General features: G+C 49.1%; 1 protein-coding gene across 2 annotated transcripts in view; it reads left to right on the plus strand.

The window, feature by feature from the left end:
- LOC123771433 (uncharacterized) overlaps positions 1-13,635 on the plus strand; it is a 910,720-nt gene that overhangs the window by 851,914 nt on the left and 45,171 nt on the right. For both annotated transcript variants that reach the window (XM_045763937.2, XM_045763939.2), the window contains exon 23: positions 6,757-6,957. In XM_045763937.2, coding sequence (XP_045619893.1) covers positions 6,757-6,957 — 201 coding nt within the window. The remainder of the gene's footprint in view (positions 1-6,756; positions 6,958-13,635) is intronic.

Here is a 13,635-nt window from a genome sequence, read left to right on the forward strand (position 1 = left end):
ATCTAAGGGGGGTTTGATGTGGTCCTTGGCTCTTTGGGGCTGGTCACGTCGGGTGACTCGTCTGCTTAGTTCTCAGGGTTTGGCCCTCCTGGCGGTTCATATCCAGGGAGTGTCCATCATCCTGGCGGATGGCCTGTCCCAGTTCATTCCCATGTCCACTGAATGGACGGTCAACGCCAACTCGATCCGTTGGCTCTGCTGGACGTTGAGGTGCCTGGATGTAGACCTCTTTGTGTCGGCTTGGTTGAGGCGTCTTCCGGTACATGCTGCATCCTTCCCTGACTGCGAAGCCATCGGGGTCGATGCCTTTCGACTGGACTGGTCGAGGTGGGGTTATCTGTACCTCTTCCCACCGCCCCGTGTTCGGTTGTTGCTCCAAGTCCTAGCTCACTTGGAGACTTACCAGGGGAGAGTAGTCCTGTTGGCCTCTTGGTGGCCAGCCCAGTTTTGGTTTCAGGCACTGCTTGCTCAGTGTCCGAACCCAAGGGTCTTCCCACGGCTCCACCTCTTTCAGCAGAACGGTCCAGTCTGGTACGTGGCTGGTTTGATCTTCTTCTCCGATCTTCGCATTTGGTCTTTTTTAAGCGGTTTTATCACCACTTGTATGGTGATCACATGGCTTCGTTGATGGTGTGCCAGCTGCGAGTTTCATCTCGGCAGCAGTATGAATTTCCTGGTGGTCCTTTCGGCACTCCTTGACTCTTCGTAGGTTGTCTTCGATTTCTGATTGGGTTGTTTTGTCCTTTCTATCTCGATTGTTTCAGGACCGTCATCTTATTCTGAATACTGTCCCCTCATATTTTGCGGTGCTGGCTGAGTTGCTTCAGCTTGCATTCGAGGTGAATGTTATTTCTGTTCCATTCAGCAAGCTTTCTCGGGTGTTGTTTCTCCTCTGGCCTGCTCATGTGCTACCTGCTCCGTCCTGGTCGTTGGACCGAGTGCTCTCTTTTCTCTCTCCTCCTCAGTTTGTGGTGGCTCCTTTGGGTCAAGACTGTTTTCCTAAGGCTCTTTTCTTGTTAGCATTGGACTCTGGGGGAGGAGTCCTTGGGTTGTTGATGCTTGGTTGGTTTGGCCGGGGGTGCATCCGGTTGTGGCTCTCCGCCGTTATTTGTGAGCCACAGCTTCTGTGTCCAGGGATGTGCTTTGGGTTGATCTGGTTTCCCTTCTTCCCTGTTCCAGGGTTCGGGTCTCCCAGGTCATCCACAACGTTATTCGGTCCAGCTAGCCTGTGATCTATCCCCATGCCCACAACTTTGTACATTTGCTGCGCTTACTGCCGTCATCGGTAACATGTCTTGGGCTGACATTCGGGCACTGGGTTTTTGGTGGTCGAACAGGGTCCTGGCTGTGTGCTACCTGGTCAATTCTCTTGGGCCTCGTTAGGCCTGTGTCGGTTTGGGTCGGCAATTGCAGCCAGTTGTCTTGACTTTGAGTTGAGGAGCAAGTGCCGTCCACCTCCCGGGTAAGTCCCTTTTGTTTTTGTCTTTGGGTAAGTAGCTCTGGGGAGCCGAAGGAGCTCCCCCCAGAAAACCAGCATTGAATGTAATGAAACGCCATTTTGTGGGTGAGACCCAGAGGCTCCCCGGCATCTCTTCCTCCATCTGGTAGGCAGTTTTTCACGTGTTTTGACATCCAGCATCAGAACTGATGGGTGGATAGCCGGCTGGGGGTCTGGGGCTCCCCATTTCCCCTCCTGGGGATGGGGGGGAGCAGCACAGACAGCGGCTCGACGACGTAGTGACGTCATGCCCGTATGCTCATTTTCATTTGGGAAATTCTGTCCACTTGCAGTAGCAATTTCTTAACCAGATTAGGGGTTTGTTTTGGGGCGCTTACCATTCTGGGTGCCTGACCCAGTCGATATCAGACATAGAATGCTTCCAACCTCACCGGGGTTGGAAGGCCATTGCTTCTCGTGCCTCTCAGAGGGGGCCAGGTTCTAGCTCGTAGTCCCTGGTAGGCCTAAGAACTCCATTCACATGACTGATGCCAAAGTCCAATATATCCATATCAGCCTCGATAGCTCCTAGGAGCCTCTGGGTCTTGCCCAGAAAATGGCATTTCATTACATTCAACGCTCGTTTTTATCGCGTTTTTTATATTCAGCCTCTGAACTGGGGTTGGATAGCCAGCGCAGGGGGTCTGGGGCTCCTCCTTCCCCTTCCCAGGGAGGGAGGAGCTGTGCAGACAGTGGTGTAGTGACTGTGGTGACATCATGCTTGTTTGCTTGTTTTCTGATTAGGCAGTTCTGCCTGATCGTTCGACTTTCGGCTTATAGTTTTTAACGGGCTGTAGTTTGTTTTGAGATTTCTACTTTTCTGGGCGCCTGACCTGGTAGATGGCAGACATAGACTGCTTCCAACTACATGGGGGTGTCTATAGGTAATTGCTCCTCGTGCCTCTCTGAGGGGGGCCAAGTTCTGGCTCGTGGTCCCTGATAAGCTAAGAACTCCATCGATTGACTGTTGTCACGGTCTAATATATACACATCAGCCCGGTATAGCTCCAGGGAGCCTTTGGGTCTCATCCAGAAAATGGCGTTTCACTACATTCAATGCTGGTTTTTTCTCTCTAATAAAAATATCACAACAATCATTTCTGCATATTTTCTATTCCCTTTTCTTCCTCATATTTTTCCTTCCCACTAACTATATTTACCTTTCTCTTCATCATATTTACCTTTCCCTTCCTTGTATTCTCTTTTCCTCTCCCCATATATATTTTTCTGCTATCCATATTTACTTTTTCCCTTCCTATATTTACCTTTCTCCTCTCCCATATTTACCTGAATTTACATGAGGGAAACTGACATTAGTGGCCTCATTGAGAACAGGAAAGCAGCGACTTGTCGAAGGTTCCCCCATTTGCTTTTTCCATTTGGATTTTGCAATTCAACAGTCTTGGCATTTATGGCTTTGGTAGGTAGGCATTTCCATTAGTATATAACCCTGTGGGTGAAAAAGCATCTCCTGTTCTCAGTCCTACATTGTGGTTTGTCGAGCTTGTAATTGTTGGTCTTTCTGGGGGGGAACCCTGTCAGTTTCCCGGAGCTATCCAGGCTGATGTGTAACTATTAGCTTTCTGGCATCAGTCAAAGTGTATGGAATTCTTGCCTACTGGGGACCACGGCCAGAACCTGGCCCCCTCAGAGAGGCATGAGGAGCAATGGCCTATAGAAACCCCCGTGTGGTTGGGAGCAATCTATGTCTGCCATCGACTGAGTCTGGCACCCAAAAAGGTAGGCGCCCCAAAACAAACCCCTATTCTGGTGAAAAATTGCTACCGAAAGCCGAAGGAGTGGACAGAACTTCCCAAAAAAAGTAGCAAATGAGCATGACGTCATCATGCTGCCGCGCTGCTGTCTGTGCAACATCCCTCCTCCCCAGGAGGAGGAAGGAGGAGCACCCAGACCCTAGCACTGGCGATCAACCCACCAGTTCTTGGCTGAAGTGATACTGGTAGGTCATGTGCCTCTGGCTCCTGCTTTGGTTTCATTTTCTGTGCCTTGTGGCGTGGTCTGTCTGGTGTGTGAGCCAGGAGTAATATTCTTTGGTTCTCGGGCTGCATGTGCCTAGGGTTTCCTTCCCTAGGTGCCTGGTAAGTACTGCCCTTGGGGCTTGGGCCCACCTTCCACAAGTCACCTTGGAGTCTACCTCCGCTGTGTTTTTTACTGCTCGGTACTTGGCCTTGGAGTCAGCTGGGGTTTTGTTGCCCTTGTTTGCCTCTGGGTAGGAGGTTGTTTTTGTCACCATTTGGGGCACGGGGTACTGCACAGCTAGTTATCACCTATTTTACCAGCCGGCTCTGTTCCGCCTGGGTACATTGTCTCATTGCGTGGTTTTTCTTTTTTGTTTTTCCTGCCAGGTGGCAGGTGGGGTGGGTTGGGGTGGTTTCTGCCCTTGATTGGTTGCTTCCTCTTTATCTTTATGGTCCTTCTCATATATATATAATATGTAATAAATAATATATAAATAATATCTATCTGTGTTTTTGGTGGTACCCACTGCTTGACCTCCGTGAGTGGACACATCCCAGGGGTTCAGCTTTAGAAGTTTGCTTGGTAGTTTTGGGCGCCGGTTCACAGTACCCTGCCTGGGCTTTTCTTAGCATGTTACCAAGGTTAACTGCCCAAGGTTGCCAAGGTTACCAAGGCTAACTGCCCGAAACGCTTGCGTAATAGTGGGTTTAGGCATTGTATGTACTAGCTCTATCTATAACTCATCAATATTTGTATCACACCTTGTATGCATGTACTTTACCTGAATAATCATTTATCATTTGAAATTGAATTTTGAACATTTAAGGGCCCTAGGAACCCAGCTGGAGCTCTGTGGTCTGATGGATGTGGCCCTTGAGTCCCCCTTGCTTCGTGTGAGGTTAATGGTTGCTCTGTCCCCTTGTCCCAGGGTGACTTTCATTGGGTGTGCCTCCGCCATGCTGCCTGTTAGGTCAGTGATTCTTTTGACTCGGAGTCGTACGACATTTGTTGTTGGTACGTGCTCCAGTTTACCATCGCTACTGATCATGATCTGAGGGTGCAGGCAGCAACTGTGCTGCATGCTAGATTCTGGTTGCTACAACGCGATGGGTTGGTTGCTTCCTCGGATGCCCCAAGACTGCCCCATTTTGGTTTTAGGGACCTTGACTTTGGGATGGGAGTCGTTTTGACTTTGGTACCTTCCGTCCTTCCTTCCCTTTCTGTTCTGCATCCTTTCACCCCCCCCCCCTCACTTGCTTCCGGCTCCGACCTATCAACAGGTTCAGAGATGGGGCAGGATCTCGTTGGTGTTGAGACTTGGGTGGTTTCAGGTTTGTCCCCCTTCTGGGGTGGTGGGGAAGGCATTCGAACCTGTTCCTCCTGCCGATGCATTTGGATCTGACCAGTGGGCCCTCCTTCCTTAGGTTTTTTTTCTTGTGAGGCTGGGGCTTTGGGGACCGGCTCAGCTCCGGGTCCTCGGAGTGGGGTTCCCGGGGCTGGGCAGGGGTTGCCTTGGGGGCCTTGAACCCCATTGGATCCTTCCGGGGATTTTGTACCCTTCGAGCAGGGCCTGGTGTTGCAAGGAGTGGTTTTCTCTTCTCTCTCTCTCTCCAGTTACGCATTGGCTTTGGAGTTCTACCCATCCCCAGGTTTGAGTCCATGCTCCCGTGGGTTCTTCGGTTCCGTCTTCCAGAGGTTTTCAGCTTCCCACATCCAGTTCCATGTGGTGCAAGATGTCCTTGAGGCTTACCTCCTGCGTGACCCGGCTTACGCCTTCGTAGTGGTTCCGTGTTCAGGGTGAATGGACTTTCTTGTCCTTACTGGGTTCGTTATGAAGTTCCGGGGTCATCCTGGTTCGCAGACTGCCTTCTTTTCTAGTTGGAGGCATGGCATCTGTTCTGTCGATGGGCAGTGCTCGCTCCTTCCCTAGAATCTGCTTGGGCCCTGGCTCTTCGGTTTTCTTTGCCTTTTTGGTTGTTGCTGTTTGCAGAGTCTGCAGTTGTACAGTATCTGCAGGCAGCTTCATCTCGTTGCCGTCCTATGTCGGATTTGTTAGTCCTCCAGGGAGGCTTGTGGGGGGACCTTCCCGGAAGGGTCGTGCCAGGGCTCGGGGTTCTTCCATTGTGGTGGGCCAGTGGTGCCGGATTCGGGCCTTCTGTTCTGTTCAACAGGGGGATCGCCCTGTGTACCAATTGGGTACTCATAGGTGCATTGGTTCTTTCGCAGGCCTCTTCTCCTGCGCTCTATCAGGTTTTTCTCGGAGTGGTTTGTTTGGGCGTGGTCGATACTACCTCATTCCCCCCGTGGGTTCTCGCGTGTTCCAGTCCCGACACGGGCCTGCATGGACCTCTGGTTCATTCTGGTCTTGTTCCCTCTGGTTCGTGGGTTTTTGTCCCTTCTTTGGATGGTTACACTGTCCCAAGTCTGTCTTCGGTTGGAGCCGGATGCTTGAATGGTGTTACTGGACCTTGCGGACACGTCTCGGCATGTCCAGATTCATCCTTGGTTCTGGAACTGGCTCGGTTTTGTTGTGAGGCATCAGAGTTACCGTTTTCTTTGTCTTTCATTCTGTTTGTGTCTGGCACCTCACATTTTCACACGCCTTACTTGGGTCGTGGTGGCCTGCTTGCTTCTGTTAGGTGTTTGTGTTTTGACCTACCTCGACGACTGGCTGGTGTGGGCTCTTAGCTGGTCCGCGTGTCTTTAGTCTCATTCACCATCCTGTTATCTTACCCCCTTTAATCTCATTCACCGTCCTGTGATCTTTCCTCCTTTAGTCTTGTTCACTATCCTGTGATCTTGCCTCCTTAAGTCTTGTTCACCATCCTGTGATCTTACCTCCTCTAGTCTCCTTCCTCTGCTATTCTGTAATCTTAATTTATTCTCCTACCTTCACCATCCAGGGAGTTTTCCTCTTTCATGTTCTTTCTTTTATAATGTTGTGAATTTCTTTCTTCATTCTCTTTGCTTTATTATCCTCTGCCTTTCCCTTCTTCAGATTCTGGCTTCCACCATTATTTCCTTACTGCTGCTCTTCTTTCTGTGCCTCTCAAATATTCATCAAATTACTCCCACCTCATTCCCTTTCTATGTGCTCTTTTTACTATCTTCTTGTTTTCCTTTATCTCACCAATTATTTTTCTTTTCATTTTTCTTAGTAAACCAAAGCCTTATTCTCCTTTACAATGTACAATATACTTTTAATTTCAATATTGGCTCATCACCTGTTTCTACCTTCTCCCGGTTTTGCATCCCGCCATTCGTAATGCCTCACATAGACGAAGGTGGTGGTATGGGTGGCAGTGTGACTGGTGGTGTTGCCTCCTTAGGAACCTTACCAGAAGATCAGCAATCAGAAGACCATGAAAGACAAGGAGGAATTGGTGTTGGAGGTACGGGAGGATACCGACGCGTCTATCAGGACTGGAGACCTTCAGTAGAAAAGACAGACGTGGTGCGTGCCATGGAAGCCATAGAAGGTGAGTGGCCTCTACTGCACTTATGAAGAAATGTCTTCCTACCTCTCTGATCCCATATTTCCTATTGGAAATTCCATATAGGTAGCTGATTATACATTATTTTCTAGCATTTTGCATTTCCTAAATGCCTTTTATGAACCTTTCATGTATATATGAATTATATTTCACACATTTCATTATATTATTTATGATATTGAAAAAGACATCCTGATATTCATTACTGTAGGCCAGACCTATTTGGCATTCCCTGTGTTGTGGAGGGTGGAACTAGGTTCAGACAGTGGCTAATGTTGGGGAGGGGGTGGAGGTGGGTTCAGAAAGTGGCTCTCTTGAAAAATGAGCCTCAAGTAAGTGTTATTTGAGCCTCAGTTTGAAAAATTGAGCCTCGGCAAGCAATGTTACGTCCAGCAAATTCTTTGTAGTGATGATTTTGTAGTTTTCTACTTTTTGTGTGTGTCAGTTTTAAATAGTCTGTCTTAAGTCTTAGCATTATTAATATGCTAGACAATCTAGCATAAAAATTACATTGGTTATTTAAATATATTTAAGAGATTACTAGTAGTATTATGTGTAAATTTTACATGACTTTCATATTGCATGATCAAAAACCAGCATACAACTGCTCTGTAGGTCTTTTCTTACCAATTCCTTGCAACAAATATACTACTCCTTAGTGATTTACATTGAAAATTGTGTCGATGAGCTTTGACCTTTGTGCTGCGTGGCCTTTATTGTGACAATCTGGTGGTGCGCCAAAATTGAAGTGTTCCCAAAGTATTTTTTTCTTTCAATATTGTTAAAGTCCCTTCCCTGAACATGCACACGTAAAAAAAAAACACTTTGGCTGTGACGACGTAGTGAATATACGGCATGACATCACCAGAAAGTATTCGCCCAGGAAGCTCCCAGACACAGTCGTGTTCGCCTGTGTAGGAAGCTCCCAGAGGCAGTCGTGTTCGCAGGTTGTAATCATTGGTATATAAAGTTTATCTTTTGGAGTTATTAATATAAATGTCTCTCTTAGTTAAAATACCAGTTTGTTTTATTTGTATTAATTTTTGTTTCATTTGTGTTTGAGAGTATGTATGAGTAAATGAGTAAATCTTCTGTGTAAGTTTTCCCTGCTCGTTTCTGTGAGAGAAGCGTTCCTGCAATCCATGACAGAGAGTGCTGAGACTCCACACACTCAGGTTGTGTGGTGTGTGCTCATGAGGTGCTCGCCTCACTGTGTGAGGTTATTGACCTCCTTTTATATCTGAATGTCGAGAACTGTATTTGTTAATCTGGTGAGTGAGGTTTTTCCTTGTGTCTATTATCCCTTTTCCTATGGGTAAATAAATGTAATGCATGCAATTTGGTTGGATCTTGAGTCCTGCTAATGCAAAATTGGCAGGACCTCAAGGACCCCAACCTGGCCCTCATAGAGGGGCATGAGGAGCAATGGCCTATAGAATCCCCCGTGTGGTTTGGAGCATTCTATGTCTGCCATTGACCGGGTCAGGCACCCAGAAAGGTAGGCATCCCAAAAGAAACCCCTATCTGGTTAACAAATTGCTACAAAAAGCAGAACTATTGTACAGAACTCCCCAAACGAAATTGAGCAAATGAGTATGACATCACAACCGTCACCGCGCCGCTGTCTGAGCAGATTCCCTCTCCCCGGGAGGAGGAAGGGGAAGCTCCAGGCCCCTGCAGTGGTTATCCACACTCAAGTTCTGATGCCGATGTGTGATCTAGGCAGTCGTACGACTCTGGCTCCAGCTTCTATTCAGTGCTGTGCTTTGTGTGGTCCTGTCCTGTCGTGGTGTCCGAGCCAAGAGTAATTTCTACAATACTCGGGCTACATGCACCTAGGGTTACCTTCCTTAGGTGCCCTGTAAGTACTACTACTACCCTTGTAGCTTGGGGTTATCTTCCACATGTCGCTTGGGAGCTGCCTCTGCCAAGGTCTTTTTCTGCTCAGTGATTGCCCGCTCTTGGAGTCAGCTAGGGTGCTTCATTGGCCTCTGCCTCTGGGTAGGTTATCTTGAGGTTATCTTGAGTTGATTTCGGGTCTTTGTTTTTAGGGTCCCCGCGGCCCGGTCCTTGACCAGGCCTCCACCCCCAGGAAGCAGCCCGTGACAGCTGACTAACACCCAGGTACCTATTTACTGCTAGGTAACAGGAGCATAGGGTGAAAGAAACTCTGCCCATTGTTTCTCGCTGGCACCTGGGTTCGAACCCGGCACCACAGGATCACAAGTCCAGTGTGCTGTCCACTTGGCCTACCGACCAGGGTAGGAGGTAGTTTCGTCACTGGTAGGGGTGCAAGGTACTGCGCAGCTGTTCTTCACCTGATAGCAGCCGGCTCTGTTCCACCTGGGTACGTTGTACTCGAACAGGGTTTTTTGTTTATTTTTTTCTGCCTGGTGGAGGGTCTGCCCTTGGTTGTTACCACTCTTATTTCTTGTTTTCTTGGTGGTCCTCCACTAGGTCCCAGTGTGTGTGTACACATCCTGGGGCCTCAGCTTTTAGTTGTTTGCTTGGTAGTTTGGGGTGTCGGTTTGCAGTACCTTGCCTGAGCTTCCCTTAGCAATACGTCTCAGGGCCCTAGAAAACCCCACTGTGGCTCAGTGGTCCAATAAATACGTCCCCTGGGTCCCATGTCGCCTATTGCAAGTTTGAAGGTTGCTGTGTCTCCTTGTCTCAGGGTGACAATCACCTGCTCTGCCTCCGTCATGCTGCCTGTTGGGTCATTGACACCTTCAAGTCGTGCGAGTGGTGTCTTGCTTGTTCTCCAGATCACCCAGTCCACTGATATTGATCTTTGGATGCAAGCAGTTTTGGTGTTGCATGCACATCACAGGTTGCTGCAGCGCGCTAGGTTGGTCGCTCACCCAGATGCCCCACGACTGCCCCATTTTGGTTATAGGGACCCCAGACTTAGGGTGGTAGTCGCTTCGACTTTGGTTTCATCTGCACCCCCGGGTCCTTCCCGTGCTGTTGATCGTCCTGTTCTCCATGCTTCTGACTTTGAAGCATCTGAGGGTTTCAGAATTGGTGGCGAGACTCGGGCAGTTTCAGGGGATGCCCCATCTAGTGTGACGACAGAGGCATTCGAGTCTGTTCCTCCAGCCGGTGCTTCTGGGTCTGACCAGTAGGCCCTCTTCGGTTCAGCTTTTCCTTCTTCTTCTGCCTTTTCTTTTGAGGCAGGGGGTTTGGAGGATGACTCGGCCCCGGGTCCTGATGAGGAGGTTCTCAGGGCGGGGGATGGGGTTGACTTTGAGGGGCTTGGGCCCCTTTTAACCCCACCTGGGTTTTTTACCCTCTGGGCGGGGCTTCTTGTTGCAAGGGGTTGGATTTTCTTATCCTCCCTTCTTGCACGAGTTTGATATGGCATCAACTACTCCCCAGATTCAGTTCCAGATTCCCTAGGGTACTTCATTTTCTTCTTTTCGGAGGTTTTCGGCCTCCCGCGTCCTGCCGCATGAGGTGCGACTTACCTCCTGTGCAACCTGCATTACACCTCGATGATAGATCCTGTCTCTTTCGAATTCGATTCTTCTTTTCCTTACAGGGTTTGTTACGAGGTTCCGGAGTCATCCTGGTTAGCAGACTGTCTACCGGTGTCTTTTCGTTGGGGGGCGTGGCATACGTTCTGTCGGTCCCCACATGCTTGAGTGGTGAGAGGCCCTTACGGTTGTAAAGGCTTACTTGGGGGTGTGAGTTTGAGCACCTCAATGCGTGTCCGTTCGCCCCTGCCCTTCCTCGGGATGTCGGCCTTGTACAACTTCCTGTGCAGGTCCCCTCCCTTTCGACTGCCCTGGTTGCTGAGGACTTGCACGCCCATGGCCACTTGATTTCGGTCTAACATTTCTTTTCCCTTCTCGAGCTGTCTTTGGACTGGCGTGAGGAGGACGTGGAGGCGCTTGGGGCCGATGCTGGGTCGGGTGCGCTGGTTTCGGCAGTATGGGCTTCGGCTGTACTGTTAAAGCTGTTTCAGCCGATCCTGTAGGTGATAGTGTGTCAGTTCTTTACATCTCTCGTCGCGTGCCGGCAGGCAGTGCTCACTCAGTTTGTGGAATCCGCATGTGCCCTGGCTCTTAGGTTTTCGATGCCTTTTTGTCCTTATGCTGTCTGCAGAGTCTGAGGTGATGCAGTATCTGCAAGCGGCCTCTTCTAGTTGTCGTCCCATGTTGGTTCTCTGGGGTGCCCGTGGGGGATGGGGGCCCTCAGTGCCAGGACTCGGGGTTCCTCCCGTCGTAGTAGGCCAGTGGTGCCATTTCGAAGCCAGCGCAGCTTTCGGAACCGACGATCACTGGTTGGCCCAGTAATCGCTCTGCTTGTTGGTCGGTTTCTCATAAGGGGCATAGGCCCTTTTGCCGTTCACCCCATTGACAGGGCGATAGTGGGAAGGCCGCGCTTTTTGCTCACACCTGGTCCCACGATTCGTGGGTGTGTTTCAGGTCGTTTCTTGTGGCCTGCGGTGGCGTTGGGTGCCTTTGGAGGATTCAGGGCTGGCTGGGCCTCTGTTGGGTCATCTTGGAGTGGGTTTGCTTGGGTGTGTTTGAAACGACCTCATCCCTCAGGTGTGTTTCCCCGCTTGTTTCCGGTTCTGAAACAGGACTGTGCAGACCTGCAGTTCATTCTGAACTTGTCCCATCTGAATCCCTGGGTCTATTGCCCCTCCTTTTGAATGATTACTCTGTCCCAGGTCCGTCTTCTTTTGAAGTTGGAAGCTTGGGCGGTGTCCCTGGACCTCCGGGACACATATTCGCATGTCTTGATTCATCTGGGGTTCAGGAACTGGCTAGGTTTTGTTGTGGGGAATCAGGCTTACCACTTTCGTTGCCTTCCATTCAGCTTAAATCTGGTACCTCGCATGTTCACATGCCTTACCTGGGTCATGGTGGCCTGTTTGCTTCTGTTAGGGGGTACGGGTTCTGAGACTGCTGCATGGTCGTGGCATCTCCCGTTGTATGTGGCGCCCATCCCCGACTGTGAGGCCATCGGTATCAGTACTTTCAGGTAGGACTGGTCAAGGTGGGGTTACCTGTATCTCTGCCCACGGGTTCCACTGTTGCTCCAGGTCCTAGCTTGCTTGGAGACTTATCGAGGGAGAGTATTCTTCTTGGCCCCTTGATAGCCGGCCCAACTTTGGTTTCAGGCACTGTTTGCTCGGTATCTGAACCCCGGGGATTTTCCCGCAGCTCCGCTTCTTTCAGCAGACCAGGCTAGTCCGTTACAAAGCTGGTTCAATTTTCTCCTCATGTCTTTGCATCTGGTCTTTCCGACGCGGGTCTGTTACCAATTGTATGGGGGGCAGGTGGCTTCGTTGATGGTGTCCCATCTGCGTGTCTCGTCTCGGCAGCAGTATGAAGTTTCCTGGTGGTCCTTTTGTTATTTCTTGTCCCTTCCTAGGTTTTCTTCTGTTTCGGATCGGGTTGTCCAAGCATCAGCAACACTCACTCGCTCATTTTAGTTTGGGGAGTACAGGGGTACCTCGGTTTAAGAGTTTAATCCGTTCCTGGAGACAGCTCGTAACCCGAAAACCGAATCTAATTTCTCCATAAGAAATAATAGGAAATGAATTAATCTGTTTGTTACTACCCAAAAACCTCACTTCAAACTAAATTTTATACCTAATTCATCCAAATCTACACTACAAAAGTATGTTCAAGTATGTACTTAACCTTGCTGATGACTTCTGTTGGCATATGGAAGATAGTGATGAGGGGGAGGAGAGGTGTTACTGTTTGGAAGGGGAGTCCCCTTCCATTATAACATCAGGCAGTGAAGATTTCTCTGGAGTGCACTCTCTGACATGTTTTGCCTGCATACCACTAGGTCCTGGTAACTGCTCACTGCTTAATTTTTTCACTTTTCTCACAAGGAAACATTCCATTGAAGATTGTTTTTCCCTTCTTTGCAACACTTGTCTGTAGTAAGGCATCACATTGTCATTAAAAAGATCAATGTAATGGCCTACTACATCTTTATCTGGTTGATTCTTTTCAGCAAAACTTTGCAGTCCTTCCCATACTGCAAACATTTTCTTAATTTATGAAGAAGAGACATTCTCTACTGCCTTCTCTTCCTCCCCCTGAAGATTTGTTGTACTGCCAAGCTAGTTCAACAACACGAGTAACATTTTCATGCTTACGAATGATCTCTTGTTTTTCCTCTATGGTCATTCTCACATGTCATTTCTTGCCTTGAATCTTACCGCTGGCTTTCTTGGGACCCATTGCGAGATATATTAAAACAATTTTTATGTTCAAATGGCCAAATATCCAACAAAAAACTGTAAATCCTTGTGAAGAATTCAGGCATGATAGTCACTGGGCACGATTCCCGTGCCACCACGCGCTAGGTCGGCCTGTATGCGTATCAACAAACTTGTTACATTATGCAATGCTCGTATCCCGATGCAAATTTTCCGAACAAATCAGGCTCATAACCCGAAAAACATGTAAACAGGGACGCTCGTAACCCGGGGTTCCACTACTGTTCAATAGCTCGGCTTTCTGTAGCAATTTGTTAACCAGAGAGGGTTTGTTTTGGGGCAATTACCTTTCTTGGTGCCTGACCCGGTCGATGGCAAACATAGAATGCCCCCAACCACACGGGGTTGCTATAGGCCATTGCTCCTTATGCCTCTCTGAGGGAGGGGGGGGGGGGCCAAGTTTTAGCTCGTGG

Source organism: Procambarus clarkii, chromosome 76 (genome assembly GCF_040958095.1).
Source record: "Procambarus clarkii isolate CNS0578487 chromosome 76, FALCON_Pclarkii_2.0, whole genome shotgun sequence".
NCBI lineage: Eukaryota > Metazoa > Arthropoda > Malacostraca > Decapoda > Cambaridae > Procambarus > Procambarus clarkii.